At 48.0% G+C, this 22,724-nt stretch overlaps 1 protein-coding gene across 1 annotated transcript in view; it reads right to left on the bottom strand.

Moving 5' to 3' along the window:
- The window catches only part of CENPF (centromere protein F), a 421,242-nt gene that overhangs the window by 275,655 nt on the left and 122,863 nt on the right, over positions 1-22,724 (bottom strand). The window contains exon 11 of the mRNA XM_078649780.1: positions 21,381-21,516. Within this exon, the coding sequence (XP_078505906.1) occupies positions 21,381-21,516 (136 nt within the window). The remainder of the gene's footprint in view (positions 1-21,380; positions 21,517-22,724) is intronic.

The following is a 22,724-nucleotide window of genomic DNA, read 5'->3' as shown; positions in this document are numbered from 1 at the left end:
AGGCCTTGAAACGGACTTGCCCTTCAGGAAATTCACTCGCATTTGCGGGCGGGCACATTTTTCGACCCCTGCATATAAAGGTCAGGAGGGACGCATGCGGCCCCCTAGCCATACTTGCAGTATCCCTGGTTTAGATAATGCCACTGGTACCTTCCATAGGCTGGTGGATAAAGTCCTGGTTGGGCTGGAGACTTTTAGTGCATCATATCTTGATGACATTGCTGTCTATAGTTCCACCTGGCAGGATCACCTGATTTACATTGGAAAGGTCCTTAAGGCTCTCCAGAGTGCAGGCCTCACTATCAAGGCAAGCAAGTGCCAGAAAGGACATGGCTCTGTTGTATACTTGGGCACCTTGTAGGTGGAAACCAAGTAATCTTTACAGCCCTGAGAAGCCCTTACCGCCCAGACTGAGGTCAGGACATTCCTTGGCATGACTGGGTACTACAAAAGGTTTGTGAAGGGGTATGGGACTATTGTGGCACCCCTCAGCGTACTGATCTCAAAGAAGCAACCAAAGATGGTAAACTGGACAGCCCCTTTTTACATGGTTGACCCCCACTTTTTGCCTGATGTTTGATGCTTCTTGACTAAGTGGGACCGTGGCTCCTGCTAATCAGGTAACCAGGGCCTGTGTTCTTTACCCAATACTATACATTCACTCCTACATTGGCACTCCTCTTGCCTACATATACGTGCCATTTAAAAGGTGTCCAGTGCACCAAGAGCAAAGTCTGACGGCTGAAGCATATATTTTGCCACCATCAGAGACTCCTCCCCTGATACATCTACACTCCCAGTGTAGTCTGCGTGACAGGGGGAGACCCTGAAACTACAAGTCGACATGGCACACATCCCTGTGTAAATGAACAAATGCTGATGGAAAACCACCAGTGTATCAGGTGCACAGCAAAGGTAAATGTATGTACGTTTCACACTTTTTAGAAAAAAGAATCAACACTGTTCAACAACATATGGATTAAACCCAACTGTTGAATTACTTATTCATTATATTGAGGAGCTTCAAAATTAATCATGAATACATTGTGTTCGTTACAGATACTGCAAAACATCTGATCTATTCACAATACAATGTATAAAAAAATGATCATGATACTGAGATTCTTGTTGACTATCAACAACTTTTAGTTTGGTCTTGCCCTCATGCCCAATGCATTTCGGGATGGAATCCCTTCTTCGGGGGCCACTGTAGGGAATGAAAGAAACAGAACTAAGCGAAGCAGAATAAATCTATAAATCTGGCATAGAAAACCAACTGTGAACTCCAAGTGTCTTCCGAAAAAATGTGTTAATTCTCAAACTGGGCCATGAAGGTATTTGCGTACGAGGGGGCACCTGAAAAGCCCATCGAGGTGCCACTCACTTGTAAATAGAAGTCTTCTTTCCACTGCAAGTAACTATGTTGCAGGCAAAATGTCAACATTTGGTCATTGCTTAAGTCTTTAGTTTCATTATCACGATGGTTTCCACAGTTAGAATACTAACACAAGCTCGCCTTCCAGATGTTTTTTTTGGGGGCGTTCAAGAGAAGGGCGTTGCAATAATCAGTTTTGGAGAAGACCAAGGTGCTGATTAGAGTTTTGCCGGCTGAAGATGGGAGGTAAGGCATGAGTTTTTTGATTCTTTTCAGGGTATAAAAGGATGAGGAAACTACTGAGTTGACATGGTGATGAAATGTCAGTTTGTCATCGAACATGACTCCAAGGTTACGAACCTTGGTAACTGGTTGAGGGGGGCTCCCATCGCCGATGGCCACCATTGAGGGGACCAGGTGGGGTCCAGCTTCCCGAATGTCATCACCTCTGTTTTATCAGAGTTTAATTTGAGACAGTTTGATGACATCCAGGAACTGATGGCCCGCATTCCATTTTGGAAGTTTGCTGCCACTGATGTACCATTGCTGTGTACAGAAAGTACCAGTTGTGTATCATCAGCGTAGGTTGTCAGGGCGATTCCGTAGGATTTTATTACTCTCGCTAAGTCCGAAACATAAATGTTAAATAGTGTCGGACTTAGCGAGGAGCCCTGTGGGACACCGCATGGGAGGGTGAAGGTGTGGGAAGTGAGGTGGGCCATTTTTACTGTTTGTGGGCGATCAGCCAAGAAAGACGCAAGGAGTTCTTACGCTTTGTTTTGAACTCCTATGGCTGAGACACGGTCGATCAAGATGACGTGATCGACCGTGTCGAAGGCTGCAGAGAGATCTAATAGTATCAATACCGCTGCTCCTCCTTTGTCCATGGTCATCCTAATTTCATCTGCGGCTTTGAGTAGCGTGGTCTCCCTTCCGTGACCCTTTCTAAACCCGAATTGAGTGTCATCCAGTAGGTTATTATTGTCTATGAAATTGGATAGTTGTATGTTAATAGCTTTCTCAAAAATCTTTGCTGGAAAAGGGAGACAAGCAATGGGTCGGTAGCTGGTAGGAAGAAGGGGGTCAAGAGTGTTTTTTTTAGAAGAGGCTTTATAATGGCCTCTTTCCAGACTGAGGGATAAGTGCCAGTTGTGAACATGGCGTTTGTTGGAAATGGGATCCCCGGCTGGCCAGGGCTTTCGCGAAAGTCAGTCAGAGACCACCACTCCCAAGTCAGGGCAAGGGAGTTACACGCCAAGATAACCCCTGCTCACCCTCTAGGTAACGTGGCGCGAGCAGCAAGGCTAAACTTGGAGGCGATGTAAGTTAAGTATTTGCGCACGCACCCCAGCAACAACAACCAAAGGCCCACCACAAAGGAAACTCCACACAAGGTTATATAAAAAATAGCCTTTGTATTACAACAAAACACATTTAGATAAAACACACACTTTACAATGTGCCAGAGGCACGGGCGGAATTTACAGGGGATATTTACAAGACAGGGCCACCTGGACCACTGTCAGGAATCAGAAGTAACACCTTCAGAAATAACAATACAATACTTGTAGGCCTAGAACTTAGAACATAGCCTATCAGACAGTACCTTCCGTCCTGGTTGCACGGGATAATGCGAGTGACCTCCTCAGTAAACTTGAGCGGGCGGCCCAGCGAAGCGGCGCGGCTCGAGGCTTGGACGGGCGGCCGGCAAGGTACAAGCGTTTCTCTGGGGCGACAAATGTGTGCGGCTCAGAAGAGGAGGGGAAGGCAGGATGCGGGCGACCCAGCGAAGCGGCGCGGCTCAGGGGAGAGCGGCGCTGCTCGAGGCTTGGACGGGCTGCCGGCACGAGCTGCCGAGGGGAACGAGCGAGGCACAATTCAGCGAGGCCCCAGGGGCCCAGGGAGATCAGACAAGTCCCAGCAATTTGGCAGGGAAGGCACCATAGAGTCCACTGGTCCTGGGACTCTGGTCAGGGGGCAAGCTCAGTATCAAGCCCTTGGAATATCACTTAGTACATAACAGAACATCACTGTAACACCAAATAGGACATAAAGCACACAACCAGTACCCACTGGTAACTGGTAAGTCCCCCCTACGCAATCCTAACCACCCTAGGAACAGGTCACGCAGGGAACCAGGACCTTACTAGCACCACCTGCACTAGCAAGAACAACCACCTCAGTATCACAATACACGTAGGGGCACAGACATGGGGACAAAACACATGATGCAATGCATAACATTCATTCAGAGGTGTAAGAGAAACAAGGCACATGATGTATCAACAACACATTCAGCGGTGCAGCAAAGAGCGCTTTGCAGAAATCACATTAACATGAACTTACATCAAAGTCCAGGGTCCAGGTTGCGCCACTTGCGCCAGAACCTAAACGTAGCAGCTGCCCACTACTTGCTGGGCAGCTGAGGGACAGGACAGGGCCTAAACGCTGCAGCTGGCACTAAGTGCTGCGCAGCTGGGAAAGGCCAGGGATGAAGGAGTGCGCCTCACTCCTAAAGTCCAGAACATTTCCCTAGAAGCAAAATACCTAAACGGTGCAGCTGCCCACTACTTGCTGGGCAGCTGGGGAACAACTCTCGCCTGGGGCTCTCACTAGCCCCTCAGGAACACTGCGCCCAAAACGTTGGAGCCCTTCACAGGCTGTGAATCCATAATGGGTGCACAGGAGCACTCTGGCTCCTTAAAGAAATACATGTCCCCCTCGTTGGAGCCACGGGGCTCTGGGAATCAGCTCTGCCCCTAGGAAGAGCTGTGCGGGGAAGCATGGGCCCATCAGAACAACTGCGCCCCCTTGAGCCATCTAGGCTCTGCAAATACGGGGGGGGGGCGCCTCTGGAGCCATCCTGCTCCTCAAGCCAACAAATGCCCCCATCGTTGAGCAGCCCCACTGTCAAGCGGGGGCTGCATAGTAACACAAGGCCTCCAGCACGTGGGGCCTTCAGTAGGTGCTTTCTCCTCCCCCGCCCTCCCCCCAGGCAGCTCTACTCACCGGCTGCTTCTCGGGGCGAGGGGTGGTGCACCACGCTTCTCCCGGTCCCCCATCTCGGGACCGGGACTTCGGGAGGCGGGGCTCTCGTGGCTCCGGGCGGACACCTCGGCCGGGGCTCCCTCCATTCCATGGGAGCCCCGCAACACCGGCGCTGCACTTTCCTGGCTCTCTCCACATCATGGGAGCCCCGGGCGGCCATTGCTCAGCCCCATTCTCTTTCCGGTTGGTCGGCAGGCAGCCAGCCAATCGTGGTGCGGTGGCGGGCGGGACTTCCCTTCAAAACCGGAAGTCCCGCCCCGCGTCAGGCACCGAAGTGCCTGGCTTCCTGTTTTGCGGCGCTCGGGCCGCGGCGGTGAATCTTGGGGGCATTTACGAGGGGTGGCCTCCCTCGAGAGGCATTCAAAAGGTACCAGCGAGGTGGGCACTCGCACAGGACCAGATAAACGGGGTGGCACCCGCAATTTAAGAATAAAGTGCAACGAAGCACTCTGGGGCACCAAAAAGGGCAGGAGCGCTTCCCTCCGAGGGAAAACGACAGCGCTCTGCCCAGGCATGCAAAGTAAAGCCCTCACGGGGCGCTAAGGGCAGCCACAGCCCTGGGGCAAAAATCCAGCGCTCCCAGCGCTCTCTGAGAGAAGGAAGCACTTCCAGGCGCTAGGGCAACAGCCAACAATCAGGTCCTGGTAGAGTCCAGGACAGCAGAAGTCCAGGGGCTGGGCAGGGCTCAGGGAGGCAAGCCATCCCTGAGCCCAAGCAGCAGCACGCCCCTGGCAGATTCAAGCAGCAAACAAGAACATTTTTCAAGAGGTCACAGCCTCTTTTTATACAGACAAATCCTTTGTCTAAGGGCAGGGTGGGGGAGGAACCAGTCGCAGCTGGTTCTTGAGTACTCTTGATGGCCCAACCACCCATTTCATTCACTGGGGAGGCTAGGGTCATCAGTCACACCACAGGGGGGCGGAGCCAGCATTGTGTGGGGAAAACCCAGCCCATCCAGGACACAGGTACACTCCTCCCACACATCACTCATGCTAATCTCACACTCACCACCGGGCAGACCCATCCAGACTTTCTGGAGCCTGGCATGCCAGCCAGCTCCAGCCAATCACGCTCCAGCACCCTCTCTGCACACACACATCAATGTCCAGAAGTAGCACTTCCCTTCTAGACACATACATGCCCCATACACCATCTCGCAGCATTCACTCTCACGAGTTCACACATACTAAACTCGAGCCTGCACTCCCCACGCATCAGGAACTACCAGGGACACATACATTCCCCATGCATTCCTATGGGAGGGCAGGCCTATCTCACACACGCACTCCAAGTGCGCACGCACTTTACACTGCGCCACAGTGTCAAAGTGCGCAAAGACCAGAAATCACTATAATTTCAAGGCAAAAAGTTCAGGGGTGAACCTGCCAAACGGGCCAAGTCCAACAGCGTTGCAGATGGACGTCAAAGCAGGGGAGATGGCTTCAGGGATCAAATTAAGAATGGCAGGAGGGCAAGGGTCTAAAGGAGATCCTGATTTAGTGCCCAAGACAAGTCGATGGACTTGTTCTTCCGTGACAGCTTCGAAGACCGTAAGGCTGGGTGTGTTGTTGTGGATCAAAAGATTGGGAGTGGTAGTCGGGGGGATGGAAGTGAAGGCTGAAAAAATATGTGACTTTGTCTTTAAAAAAATTTGCAAGAGAGTCGCAGAGGGATTGGGTTCCATTAAAGCAGGGGGCAGGTGGGTTGGAGAGGTGAGTGACCACCTGGAACAGTTCTTTTGAGGAGTTTTTTGCCTGGTTGATTTGAGAAGTGTAATAGGATGTTTTTTCGGCAGTGATAAGATCTTTGTATTTGGAGAGGGCGCTTTTATAGACAGTTTTTTCCGTGGCGTTGTAATGGCGGCGCCAGCGTCTTTCCAAATTTCTGCAGTGTTGTCTCTGCAGTCGAAGGGATTCTGTAAACCATGGGGCCGAGGGATGGGTTCTGGTACGATAAGAATTTTAAGGGGAGCTAGAATTTGACAAGCCTTATTTAGGTTGTGAAGGTAGTTAATGGATGCTAGCGAGGGATCCTGTTCGGTAGTGGTGATGCTGTCAAGCAGCATAGAGGAGAGGTGGGGAGGGTCAATATTTTTCCAATTTCTGAAAGTAATAGGAGACGAAGATGAGGGGAAAGATGGAGGAGAAGTCAGCTTTATGGAGAAACAAACTGCTGAATGGTCGGTCCAAATAAGAGGGATCACCTTCGAGACAGCAATGAGTGGGTTAGTGGTGAATAGTCCGTCTAAGGTGTGTCCGGCTTTATGGGTAGGCTGAATGACAATTTGTTGTAAGCCGGCTGCTGCTAGATCGTTAGTTAGTGCCGCAGTGTCAGGGTCGCACATGGTCTCATGATGAAAATTGAAGTCGCCCAGTATGGTAAAATGTGGCGCGCCTGCAGAGGCCTCAATAAGGTTATTAAGGTTATTAAGAAATTTTGATCTGGACCCTGGGGGGCGGTAAAGTAGTATGCCTGTAAGTGATTGGTTGTCGGAGAGGCTGATGGTAAAGGAGAGAGCCTCACACTCGCTGTGGTTAGAGTCGGTGAACTTGACTTAGAGATCATTTTTATGGAGAATGGCTATTCCCCCCCCCCTTTCTTTTTGTTCTGTCAAGTCTACATACACAGTAATTTTCGGGAGTTGCTGCTTTAAAATCTGGACCAGCGGAGTCATCTCCCCAGGTTTCGGTAATAAATAGAAGGTCTAAGTTATGTGACTCAATAAAGTCTAAGATCTCGGTTTTGTGCTTAGGGACAGATCGTACATTGATGAGTGCTGCTAGGATGGATGTGGTTGAGGGGGTGGGAATAGTGCAGTATGGGCATTTGTGAGGACCTATATTGGGGTTAGTGTATAGCAGATGCGGTGGAGGATGCGATATGTCTGCTGACTTGTTCAGATTTCGGAGTTGGTCGGAAGTGTATATAAGATTTCCTGTTTCACGGGCCTGATGCGGCTCCCCGGTGTCAGAGGGGGTGGCCCTTGGCCCGGTCTCGGCGCGGACGAGCGCAGACGAGCTTGCCTTAAGCGCGCCTTCTGCGCGCAATCGTCGCGCCCGCTGCGCTCGTCCGCTGCGCTTCCGGTGGGTGGGCATGATTTATGGGGAGGGAGTAGTGATGTGGCAAGGGGGCGTGGCCAGCGGGAGTGGGCGTGTCCGCTGGGCAGGAATGGCGGAATAGTTACACCAAACACTCACCCGCAGCAGCGTGCAATCGGCTGGGCGGGGTGTCGGCGGATGAGAGGCAGTGGCCGGGGGTAAGTGCTTCTAAAATACAAATTATCACACAAGTAATTTTTAAAACAATGATCGCTGTCAAAGACTCCCGGCTTCCGCCTCAGGAGTAGTTCAGTTTTTTTCATTCCCTACAGTTGCCCCCGAAGAAGGGATTCCATCCCGAATTGCATTGGGCATGAGGGCAAGACCAAACTAAAAGTTTTTAATAGTCAACAAGAATCTCAGTATCATGATAATTTTTTTATACATTGTATTGTGAATAGATCAGATGTTTGGCAGTATCTGTAACAAACACAATGTATTCATGTTTAATTTTGAAGCTCCTCAATATAATGAATAAGTAATTCAACAGTTGGGTTTAATCCATATGTTGTTGAACAGTGTTGATTCTTTTTTCTAAAAAGTGTGAAACGTACATACATTTACCTTTGCTGTGCTCCTGGTACACTGGTGGTTTTCCATCAGCATTTGTTCAGTTTCCAAGGTAGGCAGCCTTTTCACCAGGTTACACGCAGTCTTTGAGTATTTAGGATTCATATCAGAAGTCTCATTAGTTTAATAGGGAGTGCGCAGACTTTCTTTACAATTACATATCCCTGTGTGCCATGCCCACCAAAACACTGCCTGTGACATTGATAAGTCACCAATGTCAATTGTCAAAGGCTTTTATATAGCGCAACAAATCACCAAAAGAGGTCTCAGGGCGCTTGGCAAAAAAGAAGGCAACAAGCCTGAGGGAATATAGACCGTGACAGAAGCATTAATTAGGGAAGAGCCAGGTCTTCAAACTCTTACGGAAAGGTAACTTATTCCACAATTGCGGAGCCAAGTACGAAAAAGCCCTGCAACCATTTCTGGAAGTGCGAGCTTTAGGCTGGGAAAGTAGAGACTTCGAGCTGGAGCGCAAGGTTCTGGCGGGTCTATACCAGACTAGTTTTTTAGCAAGGTACAAAGGGCCTGTGCCATGAGGAAGTTTATGAGTGAGGCTCAAGATCTTAAATTGGCATCTCTGGCGGACAGGAAGCCAGTGCAATTTTTTGAGAGTTGGAGTAGATGCAGAGCGTGGAGGTAGACCCAATACCAGTCTTGCGGCCGCGTTCTGAACAATTTGGTCAATAGGCCCTCATTAATCGAAACGAACATAGCGTTTCCATAGTCTAAACGGCTATTAAGCCCCTGAACCAGAGGCTTTCTTGCCTCTAAAGGAAGCCATTTAAAGATTTTGCGTAACTGTCTAAGAATTCCATTACAGATTCCAGAGACTTGATTGACATGAGCTTTCATGGAGAGAGCACTGTCAAGCATTATGCCCAAGTCGCGTACCACTTCTTTAGGTTCTGGGCACGGGCCCAGTTTGTGAGGCCACCATTCTTGAGACCAGATAGATTTGGCTTACCAAATAGCAAAATTTCGGTCTTGCTATAATTGAGTTGGAGCTTATTATCACTCATCCAATTACTAATGTGGATCATGCATTGCTTGAATCCTGCACAGGTGTCAAGAAACTGAGAACTGCAGGTGATTAGCACCTGCGTATCGTCAGCGTATGACACTGTAGAAAAGCCATAAGATTTTATATTATTGGCTAAAGGGGTCAGATACAAGTTGAACAACAGGGGACTGAGAATCGACCCCTGAGGCACCCCCACGGTAAAAGGGATGTTCTTGGATGCAAGGGTGTTCATCTTGAGATAGGTATAGCGTCCAGTGAGATAATCCCTGAACCAGGCTAGGGCGTTGCCCCTGACACCAATCTCCCACAGCCGATGTATCAGGATGCTGTGGGAGATGGTGTTAAAGGCCGCCGAAAGATCCAACAGGACCAAAATGGCTGACTCCCCTCTATCCAGGGAGAGTCGGATGTTATCAACTACCTCAATTACTGCGGTCTCCGTTCCATGGGCGGCCCGAAACCCCGACTGTGAAGAATCAAACAGTGCATGTGTTTCAACATAGGTGGAGACTCGTTTGTTTACTAGATGTTCAAGTACTTTCCCAAAATAGGGTAAAAGAGATTTGGGTCTGTAATTGGATGGGATAGACGGAACGCTGTTGGGCTTTTTAAGGATAGGTTTAACCTGGGCCAGCTTCCAGCTACTAGGAATGGAAGCACTCTCAAAAGAATTGATAAAGATGCAAGTCAGTGTGTCAGCCAATAGCGGGAGTATCACACTACATCTACGTGGGGACAGTGAATCGGTGGGGGAACCTGATTTAATTTTCTTAAGGGCCTCTAACACATCACCTGTGGTGGTAGGTTCAAATACAGTTAAGGACGGGATGGGCGTAAATTCAGTGGGGGTCACCATGTCTACAAATACAGCACCCCATGGGGGCGCATCCTGGCCGGAGGCTGGAAACGAGGAATAAATGAGTTTAATTTTATTATCAAAGTAGGAGGACAATGAATTCACCCATTCTATGGTAGGGATGAATGCAGAGCGCTCCACCAGAGGGGTGGTGAACTCCTTCACAATTTTGTACAATTCTTTACTCGAATAGGCAGACTTATTTATTCTCTGTGAAAGATAGAGCGTTTTGGCTTTCTTTATATTTTTTAAATAATTAGAATGAATGAGTTTGTAACTGTCGCGGTTTTCTTGCGTTCTATATTTCCGCCATCGCCTTTCAGCAGATCTGCTACTCGCTTTCTCCAGCTTCAAATCCTCCGTAAACCAAGGTGAGGCAATACTCTTAGTATTGACTGAGCTTTCCGGGATCATTTCAACCAGAGTATTTTTAATGGATTGTTCCAGTTGGGCTACCAATAATTCAATATTATCATGATTATTTTTAGGAGGTACAAAATGTGTCAGAAAAGCCTCAGGTGTAAGTTTGTGCCAAGGTCGAATAAAAGCAGTTTCTTTCTGAGTGATTCTCCTTGAACCCAGGGGCTTAGGGAATTTAAAATTGACCAAGAAATGATCAGTCCAGATCATGGGTGTCGGTGGTTCACAATTTAAGTTAGCCATATTAGTGAAAATTAAGTCAAGAGAGTGACCGGCCTGATAGGTGGGGCCAAGTGCCCTTTGCACGAGACCCAAGGTTTCCAATGCAGCTATTAGGTTACAAGAGTTATTATCATGTGTTAGCTCCGCATGATGATTAAAATCCCCTAATAGGATAAAATTGTCGGTTGCCAACACATGGGATGCTAGTATATCTAGTAGATTGTTGGTAAATTGGGATTTTTCTCCCGGGGGCCTATAAACCAGAGCTGCCCTTCCAAAGGAGTTAGCATTGAGTTTCATGTTGATTATTAAGATTTCAAGCCTCTCGCTTGAAAGAGACTCCAATTTAGTAATTTCCAGGGGAGACTTTGTCGCAATTGCAATGCCACCACCTCTCTTCCCTACCCTGTCATGCCTAATAATCTGGTATTCATGAGGGAAGGCAATTGCTATATCAGGAGATGCCTGGCTGTGAAGTCAGGTTTCGGTGAAAAAACAGATATCAGGTTTTTTATTGTCCAGTAGGCACCAGAGTTCAAGAGCATGCTTAGGAATGGACCTGGTGTTAAGATAGAGCGCTGTAAAGGTGTCACGATCTGCATTAGTGCTGGTGTTACTTGTTATTTGAGGGTTGGCAGGTGCTCTCACATGCGGGCTCCTCGAATTTACATTTGTAGCTACAGTGGAGGATGCAAAGGTTGGATAGATTACCTCGGGACAATCTGAGTAATTAGTTGATAACTTACACAGATTAAATGATAGAAGTTCCTGCCGACTATAGCAAATCATGATTGCAGCACAAAAGACATCAACCCACTGGCACTAACAAATAAAATTATGAATTTACCAGGGGTTAGGGCGGGAGGCGGCGTACAGGCGCCGGCAGCGCGCTGCTGCGCGCGTCCGCGCCAGTGACGGGAATATGTAGGAAAAGAGGGCGGGGCAGCTCTGATGACGCTGCAAGGTGTACTGCTACTTCCTGTCCCTCCGCACTATCGGCACAAGCCTTGGCGGAACGGGGACCAGCAGTGATAGAAACAGTAAGGTAAACAGTTGCAGTAGTAGTCACCGCAAACAGAGTTAAAAAGACAGATGTGACAAATGAACAAATGATGATTTTTAAAAATATCACAGAGCGATAAAAACATAAACAGCCCACAGGTTGCCAGCAGATATATATTTCCTTAAATCACCCTCACGCACGGGAGCAGTTCTAACACCACAGCAAGGGTGCCAATCTCGCTGCCAATATAGCAGGTCTTACAGCCCTAAGGCAGGGTGCCCTATACCACAGGTGAGGGCCCAGTGGCAAGAGCCCTGGGCCCCTACAGTACCTGTTCCATTCACAGGTACTTTAAGTGCAATAAAGCCATTTTTAAACCATGGGCATGGAGTTTGGCACCCGAACTTCACAGCTCCATGAAGACTAAGAAGTTTGGTATCAAACTTCTCAGCACATTAATCCCACACTGATGCCAGTGTTGGATTTAATGCCAAATGCACTCAGATGGCATCTTAGAGATGCCCCCTGAAAAATGACCTAACTCTAGTGTCCTGGCTGAGTGGCTGCTTGCCAGCTGCCAACCCTAGACATATTTCTGGACCCTTGAGTTGAGACTCCCGCTCTTGAGGTCCTGAAACAAAGCAAATCCTGGGCAGAGGTGCCAAGCCTCCTCCCCCGGGATGGACAGGGTCCACGAAGGGGAAACTTTAAAGACCTGCCTCCTTTGTTAGCTATCCCTGCCTTTTGCTGCTCCCAGCAACTGACCCCACCGGTTCTAACCCCCACTTTCGGAGGGATAATTGGCAGGAAAACCAAGATAGGAGAAAAGGTATGCCCACATTTGCAAACTCCAACCCTCAGGTGAAGAAGGCGAGGCGAAGCACTACTCTCAGTCCTGCCATCTTGAAGATAGGTGGGACCTAACCAACCAGAGAGAGGCATATAGCCCCCCTCCCACTGGAGGGTTGCATAAGAGGGGGTGCACGCACCCCAAGGCAGGGAACCATTGGTCACGACCTGTAGCTACCTGAAACACCCTCACATTTAGTATTTAGGGGCAACCCGAACCATGCCGCCTTAGACAAGCAAGATGGACCGAAGAGCTGTGATGAAAGAAGGAGGGGGACACCAACTGCCTTGGCTCCAGCTCTACCAGTCTGTCCCGACCTCGACCTGCTCCAGTTGAACCCCGTTGTGTCCAGCAACCCCCCCAGAACCCAGAGAACCTGCCCTGACTTCCCTGCAAAGACTCAGTCTCTCATGAGCACTGAACTTGCTCAAAACACAGACTCTGGCTCCAGCCGAATCCGCGAGTCTGCACCACTCTGCACCAGATGCCCACGGCAAAAGTTTGAGTGGCCCAACGCCAGGAGGAGGTCCCACCAACGAACCTGACCTGGGATCCAGTGACCCCTGACCTTTAACAAGCCTCCAGACAACGCCTGCAGCCTCTACCTGGAAGGTCCCCCCGCTTGCGGCAGGAGCTGGTAAGGAAGCCCGACGCCTAAAGACACCCCCTGCACCTGAAGGCCTACGGTCTTGGGTGGCCCAACCGACGGTGTCCTGGTCCCCCCCTGCATCCAACTTACCTCTCCAACCGGTGGCTGCCTCCAAGAAGCCTCCCTGCCCAAGCATGCAGTCTTTGTTCAGACCAGAGATCTCCCATTTAAAACAGAGCACCCGCGCCAACTTAGCAGCCTGCACCCAGCCGCTGATGTGGGTGCACCTTGTGTGCTAACTCAGATGTCCGTTTGCCCTGAGCTTAACCATAGGAGCTTTTGCTACCTCAACCCCGTGGCTTGCCAGAGAGCAGTGACCAACCAACAGCCCCTAACATTGGGCATCAGCACTCTGAACCTGGCCGCCCTAGTGCCGCTGAGGGTGCTGTTTGAGTGCATCTTTAACCCTGGAGGAACCCATGTTCTAAACGCAAAAAAAAAGTTTGCTTACCTGCAAACCGATAACCACATTTCTCCCATTGGATTGCAATGCCTGTTTTTCCTCTGAAAAATTTTGAAGTGTTGAGTTGTGTTTGTATAGAAACCCAAGACATAGTGTTCTAATGTCAAAGTGCTTTACTTACCTTTGTCTAGGAAATGTCCCAGTGTGATATCTAGGCATACCACACAGAGTAGAAAAAGTAATTGAAAAAGTACTCTCAAGAGTAATCTAAAAAATAATCACAAATATCAACTATTTTTAAATGTTTTACCATCCTGTAATAAAGTCAATTTCATCCAGCTTGCATATTCTGTTTTGAAAAGTACAACTTTACTTACCAATTACTGCTTGGTTCTAAAAATAAAACACAATAAATTCTTAACACTACCTTCTGATAAAGCCTTACTGCTCGCCCACAATACCACAAATGTAAATGTAGTATACTTGTAAAGCGCACAGCTGCCCCAGCAACGGGGCGTCCCGGCGCTGTATAACTCAGGGGAACCCGTCCTGGCTTTCCCTGTGGGATGGTCCCTTGCTGGGAGTCCCCAAGGTGGAGCCAGGCATCCCCGGAATTGGTGGGGCCGTGGTGGAGATTAGGCAAGCTAATGCCCAGAGTTGCCGAGTGGAACCCCTGATTAGAGTAAGCACCGAAGCGAGAATTATCGAGTCCGCTGACCAAGGTCCACGACCCTGCCGCGTCGGGAATTGAACCCTGGTCCCAGGCTGACTTCTGCTCTCAGGCCTGCCGCCTCTAACCAGTGAGCCACACTACTCCTAATAGAGAGTAAGGTTATCTACTTTTACCTCTGTAAGCCTGTAAGCCTTTGGGGATACCCTGGACTCTGCACACTATACCTTAATTTGGTATAGTATATACAGAGCCAGCTTCCTACATTTTTGATTTTGGCACTCTAGGAAGCAATGTGCTCAGCACCCATTCTAAAAGCTCCAGATTATACAAAGTAGTTCATTGTGAGGACTGATGCCTCTAAGCATGGCGTGGGACAGTTCTATCCGAGACCAACAATAATGGCCAGGACCGGCATTTCCAGGTTTTTCCACTTAGACTATAAAGACTCCCTTGGGAAAGGTTATTCTCATCCTCTTTCCTTTTGCGGATTAGGGGTGTTGAGTAGGAAAGTGCCACTTTTTGTCATGGTCACCCCCACTTTTTGCCACTGGTACTAATGTTTAACTGATGTGCATTGGGCCCCTGCTAACCAGGCCCGGTGCCAATGATCTTTCTCTAAAACAAGGTCCAATGGTCTAATTGTAACACAATTGGCACCATGCCACCCTAAGGGACCCCCATACAAATTGCAGACTGCCTGTCATGGTGCGCATCAGGAGTGGAAACACAAGATGGAAAACTCACTGTGTACCATGCCAAAGTCACTGCATGTAATAAATTTAAGTCAACCATACTGCAGGCTTTGTAGCCTGAGGCAGGGTGCATTACAGTACATGTGAGGGCATAAATGCATAAGCAGATATGCCCCTGGGCTGTTTAGTCTGATTACTAGATGGTGCAAGTGAACAGGGAAGCCTTCGTAAGTATATGTACTTGGCATTGGTCATTAGGAGTTCCACAGCTACCTGATGGCTTCACAGAAACCTGTGGTGTTTGGAATCAAACGCCTTGTTTTAATAAATATGTACTAATGCCAGTATAAGATGTATTATGACATGCACTAAGAGGGCACCTTAGAGGTTCCCCCTGAAAATCTACTAGTCCTCTAGTGTGCTGGCTGACTGGCATCCACCACAGATGAGTTTCTGAACCACTGGAGGTGAGAGCCCATGCTGTCTGATTCCAGAAACAATGCCTGCTCCAGAGGAAGGTGTTCACAGCTACTCTAGCAGATGGCTAGTGAATCTGCATACCAAGGCCAGGGGCTTCAAAGGCCCTGCCACCTTTAAGTTGCAACCCTGGTTTCCCCCAGACCTGGGAGAGGCCACCCCCCGAGGCCCATATGGCACCAGGACAAGAAGGAAATTAGCTATGAAAGAAGGTGTGTTGCACTGCCAGGCTAGTCACACTCCGTAGGTGGACTGCCTGATGTGCGCAGCGAAAGAAGGGCTCCACCATTTGGTTTTGGTGGAATTAGGAACTCTGGGACATGGTCATGCCCACTATCCACAGGAAGTGGTCATATAGGGGGTGTAGTGACCCCAACCGTTAACGCCCCTAAATTCAGTATTTAGGCGGCTCCCTGGCACCAGAACTCAGATTCACCTAACTAAAGAAGAAGGACAAAGAAGAGTCGAAGAACGCAAGAAATGTGGACTAGCTGTGGACTTGGCACCAAACCTTTCCTGCCTACTCCTGTTCCGACAATTGCAAAGACCTGACTCGTCCTGTAGTTGTGTATCCTCTCAAAGCCTCAGTGGGCTGCCAGAACTTCGTCAAACTAGAATGCATCTCTCTTGAGGTGGAGGAGCCATTTCCCTGCAGCCACTGACCGCAATAACCGGTTCACCGATCCACTGACCACGGGGCACACTGACACAGCAGCGGCCCAGGAGGAGGTTGCCATGCTCCAGGAGGTCATGTCCATCTCCCCACTAAGTGTGGAGACCCCGGACCCCTTGGAGCTGCATTACACCAATACCTGTGATACCAGACCCCTTGCAGAAGCCAAGGCTTGTTCAGTGTCCAACCCGGACACCAACACCACCAAGACCAACGTGGGACCTCAGCTTTTGGGAGGCCATTGTCAAGAGAGGCCCTGTTGTCCTGTTTTGTCCCCATCTCCAGGTCGTCCTAAAAAGTGAGAGCCTACCACGCAGTCGACCCACCTGACAAAACACCTCTGTACCTAAACCCCACAGTCAAAGCCTATCGACATTGCACCCTTGCCCCAGAGACCCTCACGAACAGAGTCCCCCCCCCCACTTCGGGTTCTGCCCGATTTGTCTCCAAGTCCCAACTTGCTGCATTTTTCTTTTTCAGGTTTTTCCATAGACTTCAGAGCTGCGACCTGCACCTTTGTACCCTGACACACCAAGGCAGGTAAACTAAAACTGCTGCTGGTTTTAAGGACCTTGGCCACTACTTACCTTAGGTCCAGAAGAAGAACCATGTAAGAACCATGTAACTCGACTGCAAGTATCCCTATGCAGTGTATGTTTCTCTCATAGAATAACATTACCATGTTCGAGGCTCAAGCCTCAAGGCTCAAGGACGCCACCCGCAGACTACATCACCTCATCAGATTAGCCAAGAGATCCTCCTTCAAAGACCGCCTGGATAACAACGCACACAACAGCAAAAAGCTCTTCAGCATCGTAAAGGAACTCTCCAACCCCAGCGCCAACGACATGCCACCCTCACAAGAACTGTGCAACTCACTGGCCATCTTCTTCCACCGCAAGATCGCGGACATCCATGACAGCTTCGACACCATGACCGCCCCTACTACGCCAGACTCCACCTTCCCTGTGAACTCCACCAGCGCCAACCGCCTGACCTCCTGGTCCAACGTCAACGACGACGAGACACGCAAGGTCAGGAACTCCATCCACTCAGGATCTCTGTCAGACTCGTGCCCACACCACGTATTCAACAAAGCAGATGCTGCCATCGCACCCCAACTACGGAAGGTCATCAACATCTCCATCGAAACAGCGACATTCCTGGAAACCTGGAAACACGCCGAAATCAACACCCTCCTCAAGAAGCCCAAGGCGGACCCCAAGGACCTCATGAACTTCCGGCCCATCTCCCGGTGAAGGTCATCGAGAAAATCGTCAACATGCAACTGGCCTGCCACCAACATCTTGGACCCGTCCCAGTCCGGGTTCAGACTAAACCACAGCACCGAGAGCCCTCATCGCCGCCACAGACGACATCAGGTGCCAACTAGACAACGGCGAAACATCAGCCCTCATCCTCCTGGACCTGTCAGCCCCCTTCAACACGGTCTGCCATCGCACTCTAAAGACACGCCTCCTAGAAGCCGGAATCCAAGAGAAGGCCCTTGACTGGACCACATCCTTCCTCTCCAGCAGAACCCAGAGCTTCCAGCTCCCGCCCTTCCGATCCGAGGTCACCGACATCTGCGGCGCCCCCCAGGGCTCATCCCTCAGCTGTTCAACGTCTACATGGCCCGACTCGCACAAGTGGCCCGCCAACACGACCTCAACATCATCTCCTACGCGGACGACACCCAGCTCATCCTCTCCCTCACCAAGGACCCGCACACCGCCAAAACCAACCTCCACGAGGGAATGAAGGCCATCGCCGACTGGATGAGGAACAGCCGTCTGAAGCTGAACTCGGACAAGACAGAGGTACTCATCCTCGGACCCACCCCCTCAGCCTGGGACGACTCCTGGTGGCCGACCACACTGGGAACAGCACCGACACCAACCGTCCATGCACGCAACCTAGGATTCATCCTCGACTCCTCCCTCTCCATGGCTAAACAGGTCAGCGGCGTCTCCTCCTCCTGCTACAACACCCTCCTGCTCCGCAGGATCTACAAGTGGATCCCGGCCAAAACAAGAAGAACGGTGACACAGGCCCTCGTCAGCAGTAGACTGGACTACGGCAACGCAGGAATTCCAGCCAAACACCTACGACGACTACAACGCATCCAAAACGCCTCCGCCAGACTGATAGTCAACGTCCCCTGCCGCAGCCACATCACCCCCCACCTGAGAGACCTACACTGACTCCCCGTTGACAAGAGGATCACCTTTAAGCTCCTCACCCACGCACACAAAGCCCTCCACAACGCCGGACCAGCCTACCTGAACAGCAGACTCAGCTTCTACACCCCCACCCGCCAGCTCCGCTCCACCAGCCTCGCCCTCGCCGCTGTCCCCTGCATCCAACTAACAACCTCCGGGGAAAGATCCTTCTCCTACCTCCCGCCAAGACCTGGAACACCCTGCCTACCCACCTACGGCAGACCCAAGACCTACTCACCTTCAGAAGACTCCTCAAGACCTGGCTCTTCGAGCAGTAGCGGCACCCCCTCCCCTAGCGCCTTCAGACCCTCACAGGTAAGTAGCCCGCTTTACAAGTACACTGATTGATTGATTGAAGAAAAAGATTAGTTCTTGGACAAATGGTGCAATTTAAAGCACAGTTTCAGTCATGTGCAATCCATGTTCAAAAAGTTGCTGAGGCATAAAGTGGTCACATTTTCGGAACTTAATCAAAAGCTTGCGGACTTATTCTACAATAGTCCAAACGTTCACAAATATCCAGAGAATACTCCTTGTACACTAGGCCACACGTGCAAGAAGTGAAAACAAAAGCTTTTTCTCACTTTTAATCACTGGCACAATTCTAATCTTGCTAGATTCACTATAGGCAGACACTGGCCACTTTCTCTTGTACCTTCCACCAGCCTCAAAGGGAACTGATGGGACCAGTGTTTTATAAGATTGACCCTCTGGTGATGGGCTGAATTGCTTAAATGAATCATAGCTAACAAATCACATCTAAAGCCCTGCACAACCTTATTATTCAGTTCTCAATAATAGTATAGTATCCAGTTTGTGTGACCTACAGTACAATCTCTCTGCACAAGCTCGATCTCTAGCTTGGCAAGATTGCAGCTGAGATCCTTTATTAAAATTCCTGCCCCTGCCTCCTAGCACGGACTAGCTACATGACACTTCTGTGCAGTGTATGACCAGATTGCCCATACATTTTTTTAAATGGAAAAAGAGTTGCATTACATGTTTATTAGAATGCTGATCCCTGTGTTGTGCCTGAAGTAAACTATTGCTCCATGTTAATTGCATCTGCCCCTCTACATTTTAGTTCAATCAGTAATTCTTAAATTACTAGAAATAAACTAGAAAGTAATTTACAGATTTCAGTTTTTCTAAAGTAAAGCCATCTTCTGGGAGTCTGAGCTTTGTCTGTGAGAAACCATGCCTTCACAGGGATCCACTGAGAGGACAAGGGTTTTTGTTCTCCAATGCTAGTGGCAAAAGCCTCGCTAAGATTCACATGTTGTATTTGAATTTTAGACGCCCGGTAAAGTTTGTGTGCACTTGCAACTGACTTACAGATAAGATAAATACATTAATATTGATATTGAGAATGGATGTAGCGGTCAGCTGGAGATGGCTTGGTGTGTTTTGGTCAGAGGCAGTTGGGGCATGTTTGGTAGGCATGGAGGGTGGATGTGGTTGGATTCTGGGGTTGAAGGGTGAGTCTGGAGGGCAGTGGATGCTGCAGCAGATCAATTGAGTTTATGGATGCAAAATAAGTTTGAGTGCCTCTAATAGAGTCTTTAATAGAGTCTTCGGCAGAAACAGCAGATGTGAACTCAGCGAAGTCTGGTCCCTTAGGAGCAGATCAGAGGTGACATAAAAGAAAAATAATTAGCATTCTTGATCAAAGTAGGAATACAATACAGTTAAGGGAACAAGACGGTACTAAAACAGAAATTGGACATGATGGTCCCAGAAAGGCTAAGACACTTATGAGTCAGAATGGGAGAGTGACAATGGAAGAAGGTGCTTTAAGGCTGACATGTTTTTAAAACATTTTTGTTTTTAAAAGTGTTTCTCGGATAACACAGTCCATGCCATAATGTGCTTGCCACAAGCTGCAAGGATGTTTGTCTATTGTATTCTTGTTGTTTTTTGACAGGCGATGTCTACAGCACCTTGGATTTGTACTCCTCAACGACGGCTTCAGCACACACAAAGGCTGTTCTGTGTTTCCCTCTGACTAGTTCCTTCAAGACGGACACACAACTCTTTCAGTCTCCTATCTGTTCCCCGATTCCATTCCTCAATGCGTCCTTGTGTTAAAATTGTGTGACTTTATAACCACTTAATGCTTTATTGTTCAACAATAACTCTTATGAATTTATCACATAACACGAAAAGCACTCAAATCCTTTCAGGTCTCGCTAGCACTATATAAAACTCAAACTAATAATATAATATTCCAAAATCTATAGAAGCATATCTGTTATAACACTTTGCAATATATGTGTTGCAGCAATGGAGCTCTTGCTTCTAGTCCAGTTGATTTTAGTGAGGCTGCCATCTTGATGGATAAGATGGTATGTTAAATCAATAGCCATACACAGCTTATGACTAAGAAGGTCTCAGGTTCTACGTATTCAAATGTGAATTAACTAGAGGTCTTGATCAAACCTTTAATATACAATCCTGGACCAGGGATGGGTCAAATTGGGGTTACCATCATCTCAAACATATAGATAGTTGATTATAGGTTCAAATCACTGGTTCACGTCTTTAGCTTAACAACTTTAAACAAGCCACTTGACTTTGATCAGTGCAGAAATACTAGCTTTACCACAATGCAGGAAAGTGAATCTTGCTTCAGCTTATAACTTCACCAATTCTTGGAATGTGCACGTGCCCTCAGTAAACTGAGGATATGTTTGCCACTGGCCAATGAAGCAGGACCTAGGCTTCAGCATGAATTGGGAACAGCTGACCAATTATATCCATTAAATATCTACAGAGTTGCTAGCTCTGCTGAGGATGCTTTTTCAAAAGCTAGACCGGCTCCTCTTGCATAATGAACTCAAAGTGTGGTGATCCTATCAACTAGAAATTCAGCCTTTCCGGACTGTTCTGAAAGATCACTCCTACATTTAACTTTTCTTCAACTTTCTTAAACATGTTTATTGTGAACCTAGGTGTCACAGTTTCAATTCTTATATTCCCTACCGTACTGCAATGCCTCATTTAATTGGGAGAAATAAAGTAAAAAATAATTTAATTCATTGATCAGACAAAAAATGTGATGTTCTTCTTCAACACACATGTGCTTATTCTATATTGCGGACATGGCATCATAAAACAAATAACTTTACTTGTCACTTCTTCCACATGATCCTGGCGTAGCTTTAGTAACTCTTTGGTTGTTTTAAGTTCCTCTTCCAGTTGGGTGGCTTCTTTAGACTTCTGATCAAACTGAGCGCGTATTAGGTTTCCTTCCTTCTTGAGCTCCTACAATAAAAATGGACTTTAGTTATTATAGCAAACAACAGAGAGGATTCTGAAAGCAATCTTTTCAGCTATTTAGGTTAAATTACATTGTCAGCCACAGCAAAAGTCAATAAAGCTTCATAAGAGTGAAAATGCGGTAGCAGCAGCACAAGATTCGCAATAGATCAATAACATACAACATTAAATCGGAAAAAATGGTATTAAGCAGAAAATAAACCAATGGGAAAATAGGACAGATGAACATAAGCCTTCAATGAATAGAGCTTAGGCTACAGGTCAACATGAAAGAGACAGACTTGCAAGCAAAGGCAGTTGTTTCGGGAAAGCATCTCTGTTTCCATGTATCTACTGTGAAGCTCCAAAACAGGGAGTGAGGATGGACCAACCATCATCTTTTCGAGGTCCTGTCCAAAACCACTCACTACTAATCACTGGTTCTCCCTCTCAAATTAGCCTATGGCCTCCTCCTGAGCAGCAACCATTTGCCTGTGGAGGTCACACGATGTGGGGTACATGCCACTCAAAAGTCTTTTGTAACATGCAAGCAATGTCAAGGGAGGCAATCTGTGGGTTGTTTCTACTAGGTCCTTATAGGTTCTAAAAAGCTCAAGAGCCACTCTTTTCATTCCCACCATCATAAAGTAAATGTAAGATAACAAACACTGTCATTCAAGAGTGAGAAAAGAGGCATTATACCAGTAGGAAGATAAATATTCAACTTAAGTGCAGATCAAGTCTCAGAAATCCATCTACAATCAAAAAAAGATTAATTTTCAATGTAAGCACCAATATGCTTGGGGAACACAACATTCAACAATCAAACCAGTTTTGATTGTATAACTCGAGGAAACTTTGTATTCAAATGATAAAAAAAAGATTAATTAAATGAATCTCAAAACTGAAAATCTGTAAAGGAATGTCAAGCTTTATTGTTGTAACGTATGAACAATGAATTCGAGAAAAATGTCAAAAGCAATGAATATAGAGCAGTGCCTTATAGCAGAAAACAGGCATCACAGTCTTAAATAAATACTTAATGCAAGTCCTACTACTTTTACATAAATTGCATTTCTTCATGCTTGTCAGCCTGGCCAGCACAGCACTTTCATGAACACAGGAGGCAGGCAAAAAAAGAGGTATAGACTAATGGAATAGTCTAGCCAGGATATGAGAAGTGTCAACACATCTACATTTTGTTGGTATCCAAT

The sequence above is a fragment of the Lissotriton helveticus genome, chromosome 6 (genome assembly GCF_964261635.1).
Source record: "Lissotriton helveticus chromosome 6, aLisHel1.1, whole genome shotgun sequence".
NCBI classification, from domain to species: domain Eukaryota; kingdom Metazoa; phylum Chordata; class Amphibia; order Caudata; family Salamandridae; genus Lissotriton; species Lissotriton helveticus.
This window is presented reverse-complemented; position numbering and strand designations above follow the sequence as displayed.